The 22500-nt window shown below is 45.3% G+C and overlaps 1 protein-coding gene across 1 annotated transcript in view; it reads left to right on the top strand.

Moving 5' to 3' along the window:
* arfgef3 (ARFGEF family member 3) overlaps positions 1 to 14380 on the top strand; it is a 30656-nt gene extending 16276 nt beyond the window's left edge. The window contains exons 22-41 of the mRNA XM_034609231.1: positions 1535 to 1668; positions 1756 to 1901; positions 2517 to 2696; positions 2803 to 2944; positions 3092 to 3214; positions 3667 to 3770; positions 4404 to 4548; positions 4631 to 4759; positions 4837 to 5013; positions 8175 to 8289; positions 8399 to 8501; positions 10886 to 11017; positions 11117 to 11247; positions 11465 to 11482; positions 11623 to 11841; positions 11924 to 12095; positions 12390 to 12491; positions 12583 to 12962; positions 13047 to 13521; positions 14023 to 14380. Coding sequence (XP_034465122.1) covers positions 1535 to 1668; positions 1756 to 1901; positions 2517 to 2696; positions 2803 to 2944; positions 3092 to 3214; positions 3667 to 3770; positions 4404 to 4548; positions 4631 to 4759; positions 4837 to 5013; positions 8175 to 8289; positions 8399 to 8501; positions 10886 to 11017; positions 11117 to 11247; positions 11465 to 11482; positions 11623 to 11841; positions 11924 to 12095; positions 12390 to 12491; positions 12583 to 12962; positions 13047 to 13521; positions 14023 to 14214 — 3319 coding nt within the window. The 3' untranslated portion in view covers positions 14215 to 14380. The remainder of the gene's footprint in view (positions 1 to 1534; positions 1669 to 1755; positions 1902 to 2516; positions 2697 to 2802; positions 2945 to 3091; positions 3215 to 3666; positions 3771 to 4403; positions 4549 to 4630; positions 4760 to 4836; positions 5014 to 8174; positions 8290 to 8398; positions 8502 to 10885; positions 11018 to 11116; positions 11248 to 11464; positions 11483 to 11622; positions 11842 to 11923; positions 12096 to 12389; positions 12492 to 12582; positions 12963 to 13046; positions 13522 to 14022) is intronic.
* The last annotated feature ends 8120 nt before the right edge of the window (positions 14381 to 22500 follow it).

The following is a 22500-nucleotide window of genomic DNA, read 5'->3' as shown; positions in this document are numbered from 1 at the left end:
ATCACATGGTCATCACATCGTCATCACATCGTCATCACTTGGTCATCACATGGTCATCACATCGTCATCACTTGGTCATCACTTGGTCATCACTTGGTCATCACATGGTCATCACATGGTCATCACTTGGTCATCACATGGTCATCACATGGTCATCACTTGGTCATCACTTGGTCATCACATGGTCATCACATGGTCATCACTTGGTCATCACATGGTCATCACTTGGTCATCACTTGGTCATCACATGGTCATCACATGGTCATCACTTGGTCATCACATCGTCATCACTTGGTCATCACATGGTCATCACTTGGTCATCACTTGGTCATCACATGGTCATCACTTGGTCATCACATGGTCATCACATGGTCATCACTTGGTCATCACATGGTCATCACTTGGTCATCACATGGTCATCACTTGGTCATCACATGGTCATCACTTGGTCATCACATGGTCATCACATCGTCATCACATCGTCATCACATGGTCATCACTTGGTCATCACTTGGTCATCACATGGTCATCACATGGTCATCACATGGTCATCACATCGTCATCACATGGTCATCACTTGGTCATCACTTGGTCATCACATGGTCATCACTTGGTCATCACATGGTCATCACATCGTCATCACATCGTCATCACTTGGTCATCACTTGGTCATCACATGGTCATCACATGTTTAACCCTGAGGACACACAGGACGATTCATTTTAGCTGCTTTACATTTCCATAAACACCTGATGAATCAAATATGATGAAAAATATTTATCATCATATAAATACAAAATAAATAGAAAACTAAATAAGATAAAAACATAGTATTTTCTGGCAGTTATGTTGTTCACAGAATTTATTGAACCTCATTAAAATGATATTCAGCAGGATGTGACTTCTCATAACAGCCACAAGGTGGCAGCAGCAGAACGGAGCCATCACATTTAATTTCTGCTGTGGTTCATACATATATTTGTGTCGTTATTTAACACTGTTATAAATCTCTATAACACTAAACTGACAAAATTTAATATATTTTATACGATAATAGAACATTTTATTTTTAATAACTAGATTCATTTCAGAGCTTGTTTGTATAGACACAAATATATGGGTCTTATTTTATATTGAAATATATATGTGAGTGTCTGTGCGTGATGACAACAATTGTGCATTTATTTAAGTTTATTCCCTGGCCCAACACACACACACACACACACACACACACACACACACACACACACACACACAAACACACTCTGCCTGTTACTGCCGCTGTGTGTGTGTGTGTGTGTGTGTGTGTGTGTGTGTGTGTGTGTGTGTATTTATTCCATGGATCATCTCTTATGTAAGCAGTTATCTCGGCTGCTTTTAAGAGCGAATAAAAACTTTTCTCACTGATCTTTTACAACAGATGGACTGAACACACATTCACAAGTTCTGTCAGTAACCCTATATATATATATATATATATTAAAATAAAATAAAATTAACTCTGTGTGTGTGTGTGTGTGTGTGTGTGTTGCAGGTTGTTTGAAGAAGCTGCCACCAAACTGAACCTGGTGGGTTTGGTGTTTTTCCTGCAGCAGTTGAGAAAAGCGTCTCAGTCTCAACTGTTTGACTCCGTCACTGAGACTGGAGACTATTCACTGGCAATGCCAGGTACACACACACACACACATATTTTTTATTGTCTTTATTTGATTTCTGATTACCGTGAAACTAACGTTAGAGTTTCTACGTCTGCAGGAGAAGCTAAGTCGACGCTGGAGCGCCGCAGCGCCCTCCATCTCTTCCGATTGGGCGAGGCCATGCTGCGGATCGTCAGGAACAAGAACCGACCTCTGCTCCACATGATGAGGGCGTGGAGCGTGGTGGCGCCACACCTGGTGGAGGTAAGGAACTGTAAACGTTTCTTCTGCTTGTGTTTAATTGTTAAGATTTCGACCTTCTATGTAAAGAGCCTAGAGGGGGGAGTATATCTCACCTGGTAGAGCTGCCGCCCCATTGAGGCTAGGCCCCGCCCGTAGCGGCCCGGGTTCGAGTCCGACCCGCGGCCCTGTGCTGCAGCTCATCCAGGAAGCAGCAGCTCCACTGGTCTTTAACCTAAATTCACTCACGCTCCCTTCACTGGTTACCAGTGGCTGCCTGCATTCGTTTCAAAACACAGCAACCGTGCTGTGAACGGATCGGGTCCAGTCTACATCCAGGACATGGTCAAACCTCACACCCCCGCCCGTCCACTCCGCTCTGCTTCTGCCAATCAGCTGCTCCCTCACTGCGAGCTAACCACTTGTTGTTCTGGTTTGTTCCTCATGGTTGATGCACCTATTGTGAGTCACTTTGGACTCAATGTAACGTCTTCCCCCACTCTCTGTCTGCCCCCCCCCCTTCACAGCTTACTCTCACTCTGTCCTCTCCAAATTAAATAATACAAAATAAAAAAAGAGCCTTGAGATAATGTATATTATGATTTGGTGCTAAATACAATTGAATTGAATTGCTTCCAGGCGGCGTGTCACAACGAGCGCCATGTTTCCCAGAAGGCCGTTTCCTTCATCCATGACGTCTTGATGGAGGTCCTGACTAGCTGGGCGGAGCTTCCACACTTCCATTTTAACGAGGCTCTGTTCAGGCCGTTTGAACACATCATGCAGCTGGAGCTGTGCGACGAGGACGTGCAGGACCAGGTCGAGTCTCTGCAGGAAATCGTTTTAAAGTCTCAGGTGATTAAACGTGAACGAGCTGAGTCAGTCGCACGTTCTTAAAGGTGTGTGTGCGTTTGTCTCCCTGCAGGTGATCACGTCGATCGGCGAGCTGGTGGAGATGTGTTCTCCTCAGATCCTGTCAGGGTGGAGGCCTCTGTTCAGCGCTCTGAGGACGGTGCACGGCAGCAAGACAGACACCAAAGACTATCTGCTGGGAGAGTACTCCATGGGTCCGTCTGACCAAACATAAAATAAAAGTTCTTCATCTACACATCTGAACGTTAAAGAGAAATGACGATAAATTCTTCTCCACCTCCTCTCATCCTCTGACCCACCATCATCCTCCTCCATCCCTCCTCCTCTCCTTCTCCCTGTAGGGAAGTCTCAGGCTCCGGTGTTCGACGTCTTCGAGGCGTTCATCAACACCGACAACATCCAGGTTTTTGCCAACGCCGCCACCGACTACATCGTTTGTCTGATGAAGTTCGTCAAAGGTTTAGGTTCGTGTCGTTATACAGATCCTCTGTGATTTTCATTTCTCCTTCAATCATGTTTACTTCACGTAGTCAAAACATGAGGAGGAGCGGAGGGTTACGTTTGTGTAAATGAAAATAGAAACGTTCACACATTTAATCTTTATGCCTCTGCGCAGGCGACACCTAGTGGCCAGAGGCGTTCTGTTGTCAGGTTGTCCGTCCAACCCATTGTTGTGTACACGATATCTCAAGAACGCCTTGAGAGAATTTCCTTTAAATTGGTACAAATGTTCACTTCGACTCACAGATTAACTGATGAAAGGGTCAAAGGTCAACGTCACTGTGGCCGATACAAAACATGTATTTGTCGCAGGATATACAACAGCATACAACTGTCTCCATGTCATGTGTAACAATGTTTTGTTCCTAAATCGTATTTTGTGTGTGTGTGTGTGTGCGTGTGCGTGTGCGTGTAGGGGAGGTGGACTATAAGGAGATCGGAGACTGTGTCCATGTGTCGGGTCACAGCTCCACTGACCTCTGTCTGCCAGCTCTCGACTACCTCCGAAGATGTTCACAGGTTCGAGTCCCCGCAGGCTCTGTCCGTACTAACACATCTGAACACACAGGTCACATGACCGTTCACCTACACTGGTCACGTGGTGTAAACAGGAAGTAGATGGTCTCCTCTGCAGCTGGTTGCTTAGTAACAGAAACTCCTCTGAAGGAGGAGCAGTGATGGTGAAGAGTCAGAGCAGGGACGACGAGGTGGAACTGTTACTGACAGGAAGTGTTAGAAACAGGAAGTGTTACTGACAGGAAGTGTTAGAAACAGGAAGTGTTACTGACAGGAAGTGTTAGAAACAGGAAGTGTTAGAAACAGGAAGTGTTACTGACAGGAAGTGTTAGAAACAGGAAGTGTTACTGACAGGAAGTGTTAGCTTTGTGTTCACCGCTGGTAGTCGAGTCATGTGACTGATGAGAACCAATCAGGAAGAGAACGTGTCATCGTTTACTAAAGTCTCAGTTTCTGTTCAGACTGAAACACAAACCCAGAGTTTTCAAACTGAAACGAGACCAGTTTACACAAGTCTGTGTTGCTAAGGCGTAACCATAGCAACAGGGATGAGTTAGGGGGAACATGTCAGTGTGGGTGGTAATTTGTTGCTTTATATTTTCCTGTGAAATAAGCGACTGTGCGTTTGATTGACAGCTGCTGGCTAAGATCTATAAGATGCCGTCCAAACCCGTGTTTCTGGGGGCGCGGCTCGCCAGCCTGCCAATGAGATCACAGGAGCGCTCTGTCAGCAGCGAGGACGGGATGGACTGTGTCCTGCAGGAGTTTGATGACAACACAGGTAAATACTCCATCGCTCCCTCTGCTCCGTGCGACCCTGTGCTCCAGACGACGGCCCTGAACGCCTCGTACGCTCTCTGCAGGTCTGATCCAGGTCTGGATTCTGTTGTTGGAGCAGCTCACAGCTTCAGTTTCGAACTGTCCTCGGACGCATCAACCTCCAACTCTGGAGCTGCTGTTCAGTCTCTTGAGAGAAGTCACTGTCGTACCAGGTAACACGACACAGACACACACACACACAAACACAGCCAAACAGTGTGACTTAAATTCTGCCCCCCCCCCCTTACAGGTCCGGGGTTTGGCATCTTCGCCGTCATCCAGCTGCTGCTTCCTGTGATGTCCCTGTGGCTGCAGCGTAGCCATGGCGACCACTCCTACTGGGATGTGGCGGCGGCAAACTTCAAACACGCCATCGGTTTGTCGTGTGAGCTGGTGGTGGAACACGTCAACAGTTTCATACACTCAGGTCAGAGACGCCATCTTCTTCTACTTCCATCACGCTACACAGCCCAGTCTCATGTTGTTGTCTCATGTTGTTGTTGTTGTCTTGTGTTGTTGTGTTGTTGTCTCATGTTGTTGTTGTTGTCTTGTGTTGTCTCATGTTGTTGTTGTCTCATATTTCATGTTGTTGTCTCATATCTCATGTTGTTGTCTCATGTTGTTGTCTCATGTTGTTGTTGTTGTTGTTGTCTCATGTTGTTGTTGTCTCATGCCTCATGTTGTCTCATGTCTCATGTTGTTGTCTCATATCTCATGTTGTTGTTGTTGTCTCATGTTGTGTTGTTGTCTCATGTCTCGTGTTGTTGTGTTGTTGTCTCATGTTGTGTTGTTGTCTCATGTTGTCTCATGTTGTTGTCTCATGTCTCATGTTGTCTCATGTTGGTGTGTTGTTGTCTCATGTTGTTGTTGTCTCATGTTGTGTTGTTGTCTCATGTTGTTTTGTTGTTGTCTCATGTTGTTGTGTTGTTGTCTCATGTTGTTGTCTCATGTTGTTGTTGTTGTCTCATGTCTCATGTCCTCTCATGTTGTTGTTGTTGTCTCATGTTGTTGTCTCATGTCTCATGTTGTCTCATGTTGTTGTTGTCTCATGTTGTTGTGTTGTTGTCTCATGTTGTCTCATGTTGTTGTGTTGTTGTCTCATGTTGTCTCATGTTGTGTTGTTGTCTCATGTTGTTGTCTCATGTCTCATGTTGTCTCATGTTGTTGTTGTTGTCTCATGTTGTTGTTGTTGTTGTCTCATGTTGTTGTGTTGTTGTCTCATGTTGTCTCATGTTGTGTTGTTGTCTCATGTTGTCTCATGTTGTTGTCTCATGTTGTCTCATGTTGTTGTCTCATGTCTCATGTTGTCTCATGTTGGTGTCTCATGTCTCGTGTTGTTGTCTCATGTTGTTGTGTTGTTGTCTCATGTTGTTGTCTCATGTTGTCTCATGTTGTTGTGTTGTTGTCTCATGTTGTTGTCTCATGTCTCATGTTGTCTCATGTTGGTGTGTTGTTGTCTCATGTTGTCTCAGGTTGTTGTGTTGTTGTCTCATGTTGTTGTTGTTGTCTCATGTTGTTGTGATGTTGTCTCATGTTGTGTTGTTGTCTCATGTCCTCTCATGTTGTTGTGTTGTTGTCTCATGTTGTTGTCTCATGTCTCATGTTGTCTCATGTTCGTGTGTTGTTGTCTCATGTTGTCTCAGGTTGTTGTGTTGTTGTCTCATGTTGTTGTGATGTTGTCTCATGTTGTTGTGTTGTTGTCTCATGTCTCATGTTGTTGTTGTCTCATGTCTCATGTTGTCTCATGTTGTTGTGTTGTTGTCTCATGTTGTCTCATGTCTCATGTTGTTGTCTCATGTCTCATGTTGTCTCATGTTGGTGTGTTGTTGTCTCATGTTGTTGTCTCATGTCTCATGTCGTCTCATGTTGTTGTGTTGTTGTCTTATGTTGTCTCATGTTGTTGTGTTGTTGTCTCATGTTGTTGTGATGTTGTCTCATGTTGTTGTGTTGTTGTTTCATGTTGTTGTTGTTGTCTCATGTCTCATGTTGTCTCATGTTGTTGTCTCATGTTGTTGTCTCATGTCTCATGTCGTCTCATGTTGTTGTGTTGTTGTCTCATGTTGTTGTGTTGTTGTCTCATGTCTCATGTTGTCTCATTTTGTTGTCTCATGTCTCATGTTGTCTCATGTCCTCTCATGTTGTTGTGTTGTTGTCTCATGTTGTTGTCTCATGTCTCATGTCCTCTCATGTTGTTGTGTTGTTGTCTCATGTTGTTGTCTCATGTCTCATGTCCTCTCATGTTGTTGTGTTGTTGTTGTGTTGTTGTCTCATGTCTCATGTTGGTGTGTTGTTGTCTCATGTTGTCTCATGTTGTTGTCTCATGTCGTCTCATGTTGTTGTGTTGTTGTCTCATGTTGTCTCATGTTGTTGTGTTGTTGTCTCATGTCTCATGTTGTCTCATGTTGTTGTCTCATGTCTCATGTTGTCTCATGTTGTTGTCTCATGTCTCATGTTGTCTCATGTTGTTGTGTTGTTGTCTCATGTTGTTGTCTCATGTCTCATGTTGTTGTTGTTGTTGTCTCATGTCTCATGTCCTCATGTTGTTGTGTTGTTGTCTCATGTTGTTGTCTCATGTCTCATGTCCTCTCATGTTGTTGTGTTGTTGTCTCATGTTGTTGTCTCATGTCTCATGTCCTCTCATGTTGTTGTGTTGTTGTCTCATGTTGTTGTCTCATGTCTCATGTCCTCTCATGTTGTTGTGTTGTTGTCTCATGTTGTTGTCTCATGTTGTTGTCTCATGTCTCATGTCCTCTCATGTTGTTGTGTTGTTGTCTCATGTTGTTGTCTCATGTCTCATGTCCTCTCATGTTGTTGTGTTGTTGTCTCATGTTGTTGTCTCATGTCTCATGTCCTCTCATGTTGTTGTGTTGTCTCATGTTGTTGTCTCATGTCTCATGTCCTCTCATGTTGTTGTGTTGTTGTCTCATGTTGTTGTCTCATGTTGTTGTCTCATGTCTCATGTCCTCTCATGTTGTTGTGTTGTTGTCTCATGTTGTTGTCTCATGTCTCATGTCCTCTCATGTTGTTGTGTTGTCTCATGTTGTTGTCTCATGTCTCATGTCCTCTCATGTTGTTGTGTTGTTGTCTCATGTTGTTGTCTCATGTTGTTGTCTCATGTCTCATGTCCTCTCATGTTATTGTGTTGTTGTCTCATGTTGTTGTCTCATGTCTCATGTCCTCTCATGTTGTTGTGTTGTTGTCTCATGTTGTTGTCTCATGTCTCATGTCCTCTCATGTTGTTGTGTTGTTGTCTCATGTTGTTGTCTCATGTTGTTGTCTCATGTCTCATGTCCTCTCATGTTATTGTGTTGTTGTCTCATGTTGTTGTCTCATGTCTCATGTCCTCTCATGTTGTTGTGTTGTTGTCTCATGTCTCATGTCCTCTCATGTTGTTGTGTTGTTGTCTCATGTCTCATGTCCTCTCATGTTGTTGTGTTGTTGTCTCATGTTGTTGTCTCATGTCTCATGTCCTCTCATGTTGTTGTGTTGTTGTCTCATGTTGTTGTCTCATGTCTCATGTCCTCTCATGTTGTTGTGTTGTTGTGTCATGTCTCATGTCCTATCATGTTGTTGTGTTGTTGTGTGCAGACATTGGCTACGAGTCTCTGATCAACCTGATGTTGAAGGACATGTTTAAGCTGCTGGTGTCGTGTGTGTCTGAACCTGCGGAGACCATCTCCAGAGTCGGCTGCTCCTGCATCAGGTGACCACACCACAGTAGAACAGACTCGTGTTACACACGCTACACACGTGTGTAGCGTGTGTAGCGTGTGTAGCGTGACGCCGTCATGTGTCTGATGTTCGCTCTGCAGATACGTGCTGGTGACGGTCGGCCCCGTCTTCACGGAGGAGATGTGGCGTTTGGCGTGCTGCGCGCTGCAGGATGCTTTCTCTGCCACGTTAGAGCCCGTCAAGGTAACAACTCCGTTTCATTCAGGTCGACACACTGTGGTGTTTGTACGACGCACTGTGCAGAGAAGAAATGAACAACGACACACACACACACACACACACACACACACACACACACACTGTAATCCATCTGCAGCCGCTGGTCAGGACACAATAATCTGAAAGCCTCGGCTGTTAATACTGTCAACATGCTGACAGTCCACAGCAAGAGCCCCATTTAACCTCACTCACACAGACACACACAGACACACACAGACACACAAAGACACACACACACTGGCTCTTTAACTGCAAATATAATTTATTATTATTTTAACATCGATTCACAAATATAATACTTAGGTCAATAAATATCTACTGTAGTAAAGACACAAGCAGCTATACTAATGGCAACACATGTGGTGTGTGTGTGTGCGTGTGTGTGTGTGTGTGTGTGTGTGTGTGTGTGCACGTGTGTGTGCGCGTGTGTGTGCGCGTGTGTGTGTGCGGGTTTGTTAGAGGTGACATTTCATCAGTGGATGTTGTGAGTTCCTACAGTTGTGTGGCAGTTGCATGACAGACTGATGTTAAGCAGCTTTACAGCTTAGAGCTGTGTGTGTGTGTGTGTCAGAGTGAGTGATGAAGATGATGAAGATGATGAAGATGAAGATGGTCTTATTACCATTGACAGATTTTTTTACTTGTTGACTTTTGAGTCGTTGATCTTTTGTTTTAATCTTTGTGGTAAAAGTAAATCAGAGTTTTTCATCATGTGACTCACATGTTGTGAACATACATGTGAGTCACATGTTGTGAACATACATGTGAGTCACATGTTGTGAACATACATGTGAGTCACATGTTGTGAACATACATGTGTTTATATAACACCATTGTTTTAATGTGGTCGTTAAAGAGACACATTTACACACTGAGCAGAAACGTGTTGCATGTTTTACACGTGTCGATAATATGTTATATAATTCATAGTGTGTTTATAACTCAGGTCGACTCATTTATTAATTAGTTGATTAAAAAAGAATCATTATCTGTGTTTATGTTTGCTGATATTAAAACAAACAAAACAGAAAATATGTGCATTCAAAATGTTTTTTAATTATTATAATGCATTTTTTAATAACTTAAAGTCCACATCAGTTGGCTCCAATCAGGACGTCACAGCAGGTCTCATAAGGTTCCTCTGTCAATTAAGTTTATTTCTAACTCTGATTTAAAAACAGCATAATCTGAACAAACAATATTAAAATACATAAAGTAAAAAGAGAAACATAGAAACGGGACAAACAGAGAATTAGAGACGGATGAACAGATTAGAGCCACAAACAGGACAGTGAATAAAAAGTGTGTTTAGCCCCGATTCCGAGACGCAGCTCGTCTGATTCCAGCTGCTTCCTGTCGTCGAGCCGCAGCTGCAAAGCCTCCGTCACCTTTCAGTCGGGACCGCGGGGAAATAAACATGAGATAAATGTGTTTGAGAGACGCTGAATGACGGAGAAGGAGGATGAAAACAATCAGAGAGGTTTAACTTCAGATTCTGAAGAAAACAACTTAGATTAAATGTTTTTATTCGTTTTATTTTTTATTAAAAGAGTCAGAATGTCTGCATCAATAAAATCATGTACACGTTGACAATAAAATCATTTTCTGAAATGAAGATGTGATGAAAGTTCATCAGTTCTAATGTAAAGAACAAACTGTGACATGAAGCTTTAATGTCGCAGCTTTAACATAAAGCTTCTGCTTTCAGACACATTAACACACGACCTCTGAGCCGATTTACAGAAAAGCAGATTTTATTCATTCAGGTCAGATTCACTGTAATGTAAGTTCTTTATGAAACTGATTCATCTGCAAGAACGAAGGTTTTAATGAAAACTGACTGAGAACAAATGTCAGAGTCAGTGTCTCTGGACATGTTCTGGATCTTCTCCTGCAGCCTCCTGGTAAAATGTGTGTAACATGTCAGAGTGAGTCCATGTGAGGAAACAGCAGGACAATGTGTGGAAGCTTCCCAGTGAGCGAGTGGACGTGTTGATGAGGTTTCTAACACGTGACGGACGTGAAACTGGAAGAACACAAAGATCTCAGGATGAAGAAGAGGAGCCGTACACGTAGAAGACGAAGACGTCCACTTGGAAACACGAGGAGGTTCCAGATCTTCTGGTGATGAGGGCCGACGCCGGTGTGGATGAGCTGTAAACAACAACACTGATCTTTCCACAGCAGAGTTTATACGTCATGTCCGGCTTCCTGCTGCTCTACAGGCTCCGCCCCTGCTGCTCTACAGGCTCCGCCCCTCGCCTGGATGTTCCCACATGTTCCTGTTGGTGTGAACACAAACAAACGAATGTAAAGTCTTCTACCTCCGTCTCCTCCTGTCTCTACAGAACCTTCTGGCCTGTTTCCACAGTGGATCAGACAGTTTCTCTGGAGACGCCTGCGAGGTGAAGGTGGCGGCTCCGTCTCATTCGCCCTCAGCTGAGGCCGAGTACTGGAGGATCAAAGCTATGGCTCAGCAGGTTGGTGTGCCCACAGTCTTCATCAGGACGAGTGAAACAGACTCAAAGTAAAATCAAAGTGTTTTTCCAATATAACATGGATGTAAACACGTGTCTCAGGTTTTCATGTTGGACACTCAGTGTTCTCCAAAGACGCCAAACAGCAAGGACGGCTTCGAACACGCTCAGTCCTGCGTCCTCATCATCGAGATGCCGTCCGACCAGCAGTCCAACGGACACGCTCAGAAGAGGTGACACACACACACACACACACACACACACACGGATTAACTGATTCCATTTGGGAGGTCAAAGGTCACCTGAATGCATCACGTCAGGAACAGGCGGTAATTCTAGTTGATCAGATGTTAAAGTGTCGTTTTAGGTGTTTAGTTTCCAGTTTGAATGAAAATGTGGAGACAGAAGAACTTTTCATTTTTCTCACTCTGTGTGTTTGTCTTTCTGCTGCTGTTACAGGAAAATTGGGTAAGACTGTTTTTCTGTGACGTCACTGACGTGCACTGTTCTGTGTTCCTGTCCTTTTACTCACTCTGTGTGTTATGAGTGCACGGCTGCGTGCACGGCTGCGTGCACACTGTGATGGAACATGGTCTCTGATTCTTTAGGATTCCGTTCCGCACCATCGTGGTGAGTCTTCTGTCTCATCAGGTTCTGCTGCAGAACCTCTGCGACATCCTCCTGGAGGAGTTCGTCAAACAGCCCGAGGGTCACGACAGGGTCACGCCTGTGACCTCTGACCCCGGCAGACCCACGGCCGGCTTCCTGCGCTACATCTCCATGACGAATTTAGCCATAATCTTGGACCTGCTGCTGGACTCTTACAGGTTATTGACGATTCCAGTGCAGATCATTGATCTGATGACGTTGATCAGATTCAGGAACATGTCCTCGTCTTTACTTCTGCAGGACGGCGCGGGACTTTGACACCCGCCCGGGTCTGAAGTACCTGCTCATGAAGGTGTCGGGTGTTTGTGGAGCAGCGAATCTTTACCGTCAGTCTGCCATGAGCTTCAACCTGTACTTCCAGGCTCTGCTGAGCGCCACCCTCAGTCAGGCCGACGGTATGACGGCTCAGCAGGTAAACAAACGTTTCTGCTTTTGGTTTAATTACAGGGCTTCAGAATCTTTTAAACATGAATCAATACTATATATATAATTATATAAATAATATTTTAGTGTTTCTTGTTTGATCAATGTTAATATCCAGTTTTAGATCTGAGGGTTTTTTATGGGTTTGGAACTAAATGTTTTCATCTCTTTATTTATTTTAATTCTATTTTTATTGTTGATTTTTGCATCAGACTTTGCTTGGAGCGTATTTTCTTCTGAGCATCTTACGTTCAAATCAAACTTGAGCTTCACGTGTTTCCAGGTGAAGAGGATTCTGTACGAGGAAGAGGAGGGAAGCTCTGACTCCTCTCACCCCGGATCTGCTTCTTCAGAGGACGAAGACATCTTCGAGGAAACGGCACAGGTGACGCTCACAACTTCCTGAACGTTTCCTCCTCCAGCTCAGCACAGAAGTTTCTTAAAACCAAACATCCTCCTCTCTCCCTGCTCGGCAGGTCAGTCCTCCTCGCGGCCGGGACAAACGTCACCCGTGGCGAGCGCCCATCCCGTCGCTCAGCGTGCAGCCGCTGGGCAGCGCCGACTGGGCGTGGCTGGTGAAACGTCTCTACAAACTGTGCATGGATCTGTGCAACAGCTACATCCAGATGCACCGCGACCTGGAGAGCACGCTGGAGGAGGCAGCGCTAGTGAGAGGAGGGGGAGGAGACCACATATTCTTCCTGCCTCTCTTCCAATCAGAGACTTCTACCCCGACGTCAGTGGGCGGGCTCTCAGCGAGGGAGACGCCGTCGGAGGAAGGCGGGTACAGGTGTCAGGTGGCGGACGTGAGCGCGACATCACCAGGAGACACGCCCACGCAGAGTTCAGGATTCAGGTCTGACTGCGTCACATGACACATTTATTATTAATATAATTATTATGACAGGAAGTTGAAAGCATCTGTTTCGTCTCCTCACAGCTGCACAGGAAGTTTGCCGCATCACTTCCGGACCGGAGGCGAGCGGAGGGACTCCGGCATCACAGCGAGCTCATTGGGAGGCGGGGTTGGTCCGGGCAGGAGACAGGAATGGTGGGAAAAAGCCGGGAACAAACTTTACACCATCGCCACCGACAAAACCATCAGCAAACTGATGGTGGAGTACAAACGCAGGAAGCAGCAGCAGCAGCCGCAGCAGCAGAGCCACGTCAACCTGTTCATGAAGGAGCAGGGCCGCGCCGCCACAGGGGGAGGGGGCGTGGGGGAGAGGAGGGGGCCCGCGGAGCCGCAGAGGCCCCCGCAGAGGCCCCAGCAGCTGGTGGACCAGCAGGGGCCGCCACTGAGGCACTCGGTCAGCGCAGGACCTGAAGTCCTGAGGCAGGAGAAGAGGCCGAGGTCTGGATCCACCATCAGCTCCCACAGCATCTCACTGAGAGACTCCGAGGCTCAGATACAGGTACTACACAAATACCACGTATATTTGTAGAAATATATAAGATATATAACTTTGATATGATGACAAAACAGCATCAGAGGTTTCAGACAAATAAAAAAAGAACTGATTATTCAGCTCAGATTAAAACACTTTTATTATCAGCTGTTTTTTATCAATAATAATAATAATAATGATGATTTAGATCAGAGGGGTTCTGCAAAGATTCTGCAAAGTTAAAAAGACCAAAGTGTGTGATGAAGGGGCGGAGCTCCTCCTGAAACTCCTCCTCAGTACTCAGGACCTCGTCATGTGACCTCATGTCACTAGGAACCGTTGCTGGTAGACGTACATCGTGAACACGTCGTAAAACCACCGTCTTCATAAGCTCCAGTGTTTCCGCTGTATTTCACTTCCTGTCTGAGTCGTCACGGTTTAAACTCTTGAGTGTTTCAGATCAGCTGACTCAGTCCGCTCAGAGACAACATGGCGTCCTCACATCATCTGTGTTTCCTCCTCCTGCAGGCGTGGACCAACATGGTCCTCACTCTCCTCAACCAGACGCTCCTCCTGACCGACGCCTCCTTCCTGGCGCTCCAGGGGGCGCTCTACCCCTGCCTCAGCCAGCTCTCGTGCCACATCACAGACGCCCGGGTCCGCCAGGCGCTGTGTGATTGGCTGGGTCGCGTGGGCCGACTCTATGACATCACCGTGTGAGGCTGCAGCGAAGGAATGAGACGAAGGGAAGGAAGTAAAGACACAAATTAGAGGGTTGCAGTCGGACGCTGTTTGCCGCCGTCTTGTGACGCCATCGTTGCGTTCGTGTGGATTTTGAGGCAGACAGTGACATCATCAGATCTTTGAAAGATGATTGGCTGAAACGTGACATGAGATGATCTGATTGGCCGATGGTGTATGAATATAAAAGATTGTTTCAGCCTCATATAGACGGAGACTTTAATGTGCAGTGGATTCTGGGTCCTGTAGTTCACATGCACACGTCATGTTTCATGTTCAGGCTTTATTCCGCTTCTTGTTTGCTCGGCCGCTGTCTGTGGTCATCAGGCGTGTGCGTCACCCTCGTGCACATGGAAACCACAGAAGAAGAACCACAGGAGATGAATGCATCACTGTGAAGCTTCAGGAGCATCTGATTGGTCGGTGATGTCACTGACTGATGGACATTATTGGTTGACTATAGACTATTATAGTTTTATAAATTGGCATGAACAGGTTTCTTTACGTTGTCAGGGGCCGTTAACAGAAATCGTCAGGGACCTTTTGTCCGTCGTTGTTTGTCCTTCGCTCGCCGGCGTTTCAAGGATGCAGAGCCCTTGCTTGTTACCATGACGACACTCAGAAGTTCTATCTCTTTTAACGTCCTCTTCGGATCGTTGATCACATGAACGCCGCTGAAATCACGACACAGATGTCGTCGTCTTTAACTTCTGTCCATCCTGTGACCACGTGGTTGTAACATCAGGACGTCATCAGGACTGAGCAGTGGCTTCTGGGTAACATGTCGTCTTCATATTCTCCGTCTCAGTCACTGTTTCATACGTGTTCCGTGGTGACAGAGAATCATGTGAACAGTTTTATTTCATAATAAAGCCTGAAACCTGCTGACACTAAACAGAATGTAAACGCCATGATGTCACCAATATGTTAATTAGCTTATTACTTCATCTTGACATCAACAACATCTTCATCTCTGTCTGGGTCCCTGCTGTTAGTGAAGATGATGATGATGGAAACACATCTTTACATGTGATGCACTGCTGAGGATCTTTGATCCGTATGTTTAAAACTCAGTGAAGTTTGATTCTGACATTTATTCTACACGTGTGTATGTGAACATGTTTATTTAAGTGTTTGTTGTTTTAAATATTTCATGTGTCACTTTGAGCATCGTCTCTTTTATTTTCATAGTTTTGTCAAGTCTGAGAAACGAGCAGGAAGTCGACGCTTCACGTGTTTAAACCAGAGAGAGAGAGAGAGGGGGGGGGGGGGGGGGGGGGGAGGGGAGGGGAGGGAGGAGAGAGAGAGAGAGAGAGAGAGAGAGAGAGAGAGAGAGAGGGAGATTGTAGCTTCAGCCGCTCGCACCATATTGAGGGCAGATGGGGGGGGTCATCAGAAGATTTACTCGTCTGTTTTCACAGAGGTCAACATCGTTTTCTCTTCACCTACTTCTTCCACTCCTCTCTCCCTCTCTCTCTCTCTCTCTCTCTCCCTCCCCCTCCCCCCTCTCTCTCCCTCCCCCCCCCCTCTCTCCCCCCCTCTCTCTCTCTCCCCTCCCCACCCCCCCCCCCCCCCTCCCCCTCCCCCTTAACAGAACTTGAAGTGTTAGTGACACCACTGGTAGTCGAGTCATGTGACTGATAAGAACCAATCAGGAAGAGAACGTCTGAACGTCATCATTAACAAAAGTCTCAGTTTCTGAGTTTTCAAAATAAAACAATACATAAAGTTTTGCAGGTTCTTTAGAAGTTTACTTTTAAAGAATTTTAATATAATATAAAATCAGAGTCCTCACCCCCCCAAACACATCCAGGAAGTAGCCCCCCCCACCATGGCCCCTCCCTGCGTCCCCTAACCTCGATTTGTCCTGTTCGCTGCAGTTGTCGGCGAGCAGCGGGCGGACAGATGTTGTCGAGCGTGATCAGCTGCAGCGAAGGGAAGGATTTACTCTAAGTCCATGATGGCGTTTTTAAAAAGGGCGTTTGACTAATGAGTCGACGACATGTGACGACGTTTCTCCGCTTTCACTCGCTCACTTTTATTATCTTATATATCTGTTGTTTGACATCGTTGATCTGAGATTTTAACCTGCGTCTATTTAAGATGTGATGAAGACACATAAAACTCTGAGCTGCAGTGGATCTCAACGTCCTCTGTCCACCACCTCATGTTCCACCACCTTCTCCAAGGTTCCCCATGTTTCATTGTCGTCATGACGATACGAGTTAAGCTTATAACAAGTCCAGCTTGACGCTTTAGTTGAGGATTCTTGTTTGATTGACGCTCGCTGCTCGTCTCAGAGCAGATTCTCTTCAGAAAGAAGAGCTTAGTAAAAAAGTGTCATCGGGTTTAAATGACTCGTCACTTTCACGAGTTAGTGAGCCAGACATGTGACCCCAGGAGGTCACATGACGGAGAGTCACAGTCACGGAACCAGAGGGAAGAGCGTTAACATCAGATTTTAATTTATTTGTTTGTTTTTAGATTTGATTTATTTTCCAAATATAGATAGAAACCTGATGCTGTTGCCATAGAAACCTGATGGTCAGTGTGATGCTTGGAGTCAGTTTAGAAAACATCAGATTCTGAGCTTCATTTAAATTTTGTTTGGTTCTTCAACACAAAGTTCATTGAATTTATCGGATATTTGTTGTGTTTGTGCGTTTCTCAGCAGAGTCGTTGTCTTGGCGCCTCCTTCGCTGTGACATCAGCAGCTCGCTCACGTTGTCGCTGTGTTTTTCTGAATTAGCCTTTGATTAAAAAATCTCCTGTGTTTGTTTCCTTTGATGTTTCACTTGGTCTCAGTGGTGTGTAACCGTTTCCCAGCAGGCTTTGCTGCTCTGTGTGCTGCACAATAAATTGTTATAAATCGTCTTTTTAGCCTGATGCCGCCTACACTGGTCACCTTGGTAACGATACACATTTCTCAGTACGTAGGAATGTGGTGACGTTCATTGACTTCCTGTTTGTGTCACTTTAAATCTGAGATGGCCGAGTTCAAGAACCTTTACTGAGGTCGTCAACAACAAACCAGGGTCAGGACCTGTGGGGGTGCAGATTATAGAACAGATAAATACAACATATTTACCCATAATTGAGAAACCATGAAACGGCGTCAAGTGACTCTGAACTTTATTTTGAGGTCTGTGGCGGAAAAGTTTTGAAACTTCTGATAACGACACTTTAGATAAAACACAACAGGAAGGTGATTATTCATAAAAAATAGAATTTGACACGTTTATTTAAACCTCTGGTGAGAAATTAGAACATAAATTAAAATAGTGAAATTAATTAAGTTTCATACAATTAAATGAGTTTAGGAGTAAAAATGTTGTGACAGAAGCGTAACTGAAACGGAGCCGAGTGAATCTGCTCCGCACGCATGTGCACACACGCACGCACGCACACACACACATGCACACACGCACGCACGCACACACACACATGCACACACACACACACATGCACACACACACACACATGCACACACACACACACACAGTTGTGTTAAACCCTCCATCAGTGACGTCGCCTCTGGTCGTCTGTTGCCCTCGTTTCTCCTCCTCCCTCACTTTTTATTTCAAGCTCATCACTTCATCGCTCAAGTCACTGTCCCCACGTCACAGCGTCTGGACTCCTTTTTCTCCTCCTTCTCGTCTGAGCGCTCTCGGGCCCCTGGCTCTTGTCTCCTGGCTCTTGTCTCCTGGCTCTTGTCTCCTGGCTCTTGTCTCCTGGCTCTCGTCTCCTGGCTCTCGTCTCCTGTCCCCTGCCTCTCGTCTCCTGGCCCCTGGCTCTTGTCTCCTGGCTCTCGTCTCCTGGTCCCTGGATCTCGTCTCCTGGCCCCTGGCTCTTGTCTCCTGGCTCTCGTCTCCTGGCTCTCGTCTCCTGTCCCCTGCCTCTCGTCTCCTGGCCCCTGGCTCTTGTCTCCTGGCTCTCGTCTCCTGGCCCCTGGATCTCGTCTCCTGGCCCCTGGATCTCGTCTCCTGGCCCCTGGCTCTTGTCTCCTGGCCCCTGGCTCTTGTCTCCTGGCTCTCGTCTCCTGTCCCCTGCCTCTTGTCTCCTGGCCCCTGGCTCTCAGTTGAGTCCACCATGCGTTCTCTGCTGGAGAGCAGCTGGATGAAGTTTGGTCCGGCCGGTCGAGACTCTCTGGACTGGTCCCCCGGGCCCTCGGCTCTGCCGTCCACCGACCGACAGACTCCGGTGAGTTCATCATCCAAAGGATGGATAAATTCTTTATTCATAATTTATATCTTTATCATTAGTCTCTTTTAATCTGTAAAATAAATAAAAAATACTGCAGAGAAATAATCCAAGAAGCATCAACATTCAACTGCTCCATTATGAAATAAAATCATAAAACACATTCACACACAGCTGAGAAAATGAAACAGAAAAATCTGTTAAAAGAAATGTGATTATTATCCAAGAGATTCAGACAAAACTATTATTTATAATAATACATTTATTCATTATTTAAACTTAAGTTATTAAAGAAATGAGTTTCTCATCTTTTATTCAGAAGAATTTAAATCAAATATTCAAATAAAATAAAAACTGCTTCATGTTTGTCTCTGACCTTCAGCTGTTTCCATGGTTACAGATTAATTCACAAGAAAGAGGCCAAACAGAGGTTTGGCCAACAGCGCCTCCTGGCGGTCACATGTTACCATTAACACAAACATCCCTTTTCCTTAGATTTAAATCATATACAAGTTTAAACTGTTTAAAGTTCATATTTAATTAGTTCAGTTCTGATTATTAACAATGAATTAAAATAAATTTCTCTTATTGAATGTGACAATTTCTGATAAAAATATAAAAATATCTAAAACAACTTTGTATTTCTTCTTCATGTGTTTGAACATGAAGTGAAAAAAATTAATCAATCCATTTTTTCTGTTTGTTAAATATTTGTTTATGTTATATGATGATTTAATGCAAAAATACAGTAATTATACAGAGTAAAAATGTAATTATACACGATATGATTTATAAATAAATAAATATATAAGATCTATAAATATGGAGCCGTGTTAAACTCGTGTTGTGTTCATGTGCTGTTGAAAACTAACGTAATGTTTGAATTTGATCTCCGTGCGTTCAAAATGTTTGAAGTTAAATTAAACTGATTCATGTTGTAAAAGATGTAAAATATTGAAACTGCTGATCAATAATCATGTAATAATCATCAGATTTTTTTCTCTCAGGGTCAAAGTTCAGGTGAAGCCATCCTCAGTGCAGCATCCATCGCCTACATCGTCATAGCAACCGTCTCCGTACTCCTCCTCTTCCTCAGCATCAGCGGGTTCCTGATCCTGCGCCGGAGGCGTGGCTTCAGCCTCAACGGAAAGCTGGGATTGGCCAACGTGATCGCCCTGGAGGACCTGCAGGACCCAGAGAGGAACTGCGAGTTGCTGTCGTCGCTCCGACGCAGCAGGGGGCAGCACCAGCTCCCCAGCTCCAGCTCCGAGCAGGATGTGGCGGACGGCGTGTTCCTCATGGTCTACCTGCCCTCTCCGTACGAGCACACGCTCACCAGGATCGCCAGAGCCGCCAGCACGAGCAGCTCCAAGGAGCTGCTGCCACCAAGTCCGGGACCAGAGACGGGCGGCGGCGGTGAGGACGGCACGAGGTTAGAGGGCGGGGCGGCCGCCGAGGAGGAAATCTTCAATCAATCAAATTCGATCATGGACTGAAGAGAAGAGAACGGAGGATGAAGACGGGTCCGGCATCAAACCTTCCTACACACACAGACTGAACTTCAATCTGTGAACAAGACGACCCCGACGCTCGGCCCTCTCCGGCGGCGTCTGTACGCAACCGGGCACGAGGACGTGGTTTGGTCGAGTGGGATCCAGAACGTTTCCTGACCTCTGACCTGAGATCAGCTGTTTTCCTCCTGACTGAGCGAGTCAAAGCTGCTGGACACAAAAGACGTTCCACAGTGAATCTCGGCTGCAGGAATCGAACCTGTGATATTCAGTCCACTAACACATTACTTTACATAGCAGTATTACATTATATATCATCTGAAGCGACTTCCAATAAGTGTATCAACCGTGAGGGTTCGAACCCAGAACAGCAAGAATCATGTTAGTACATTAGCTACAAAAAAGACAATGTACACGGCTGCCCCTGAACCTCCATGATGTCCCGGACCTCCCTGAACCTCCATGATGTCCCTGAACCTCCATGATGTCCCTGAACCTCCATGATGTCCCGGACCTCCCTGAACCTCCATGATGTCCCTGAACCTCCATGATGTCCCGGACCTCCCTGAACCTCCATGATGTCCCGGACCTCCCTGAACCTCCATGACCTCCCTGAACCTCCATGTTGTCCCTGAACCTCCATGTTGTCCCGGACCTCCCTGAACCTCCATGATGTCCCGGACCTCCCTGAACCTCCATGTTGTCCCGGACCTCCCTGAACCTCCATGATGTCCCTGACGAGTAACTGCTGTTTAACATCTGCACTGACGACGTGTTTTTTTCGTGATCTTGTTGACTGTACACATCGACTGCTAGCTCCCCCTACTGGAATGTATGTGTGCTACATGTGTTCCTGGAGTATTCCACTAGAGGGCGCACCACAGAACTCTGGAGCTGCATTCAGTAATAAAAAAAACATGGCGTCCCTGGAGGAGGTTAGCCCTGGTCACTGAGCTCATGGCAGAAAAAGTGATTGCGATGGGGAGCATCTGTCCCTACACTGCCCCTACTGTCCATGTGGGTATTGCATCTTGTGGACGGGTAGTGTTATTTATAATTATAAATATATATTATAAGTATATCAAGTACATCTCCGGCCTTAGTCGTGTTTTCATAGTTCAGACGTTAAATCACTGACAGATTTTAACTCATTCATAGAATCAGGAACATTTTTATTTTTGTGGTTTTTATTTGCGGGAATATTTTTCTCTCATTGTTTGACCTGAAAAATAAAGTGAAGAATTATCTAATATGTGTGTTTCATCTCATTTGTGTGAAGGAATTTAAATTAAAAACAAAATCAGTTTATATCCAGTTGCTTTTTTCTCTGCTCACAAAAGTGAAGCCTTCATCCTTGATCGCCCCCTGGTGGCTGGCTGCAGAATAAGTCGTAAACCCTACCACCACCAACAAGATGCCACCTTTCTGCACACTGGTGTTATGGCCTTCTGGGGCCTGGAGGAGAAATCGCCTTCATCCTGATGTTCCTGCAGCTGCTCTGCCTCCTCTTCGTCAACATCTCCAACGGTCACGGAGCCGCTGTGGGATTTCTGGTGGGATTTTCTTAACCCTAACCCGAAGACGGTGTTTACGTTCAGTACTCGACCATCTTTGCCACCATCTTGTTGGTCTCGTACTGATACCAGAGACTAAAGTTAAACAATCCACCAGGACACGGATTCGATGAAGCAGCAATGAAAACAACGTACGTCAGTGTGAGAACAACGGACAAATGGATCCGATGTTAGAATCATCGTGTTGAATGTAAAGACTGAGCATCGTTGGTTTGAGGGGAAAAGACCTGACTGAAGAGCATCCACTGGGGAGCAGGAGTGATTCAAGGGGCTTCAGGGGCCAGAGGCAAACGGGACCTTGAACCAAATCAACCGACTACCTAAGATGACAGAAATCATCTTTGACAAACATTTATTTAATGTCTACTTTGATGGTTTTAGTTTGGTCCATGTCCCATCTGCCAACATGGAGGAGGGGTTTATAACCTATACTGCAGCCAGACACCAGGGGGCGATCCAAATGATTTAGCTGCACTGTTGGGGAGTTGTCGTGTCATCTTTATTTACAGTCAGTGATCTTCAGAGGAGCGTCAGCGCCACCTTAAGGAGAGAAGGTGCATCTACTCCCGAGCTCCTCAGCGGCCTGTGGTTCAGGACCTGAAGAGCTCAGACTAGAAACTTGTTAAATCATCTCGAACAGCTTCTATACAATTGTTCTTTTAATATTACCTATTTTCTGAAATTCTTTACACAATTATTACTGTTTTGAGTTTAAATGTTTTAAAAAAGTCTTTGATATTTAATTTTCTTTTTATTTGTACATCTTTGTGAAACTGTGTCGAAGGAACTTAATAAATAATCGTTATTATTACTGCAGCCATCTTGGACCAGCAGAGGCCGGTGACCTTACCTGACCTCTGATCAGCAGAAAACATTTGTCATGTGAAAACTGAACCATTCAAACTGATTTCACAGTAAAAAAATTCAGACAACGACTTTACTTCTACTTTATTTCATTTGAACAAAAAAGCATAAAAACT

This window comes from Hippoglossus hippoglossus, chromosome 15 (assembly GCF_009819705.1).
Source record: "Hippoglossus hippoglossus isolate fHipHip1 chromosome 15, fHipHip1.pri, whole genome shotgun sequence".
Lineage (NCBI taxonomy): Eukaryota > Metazoa > Chordata > Actinopteri > Pleuronectiformes > Pleuronectidae > Hippoglossus > Hippoglossus hippoglossus.
Note: the sequence above shows the minus strand (reverse complement) of the source record. Positions and strands in the feature narration are given on the sequence as shown.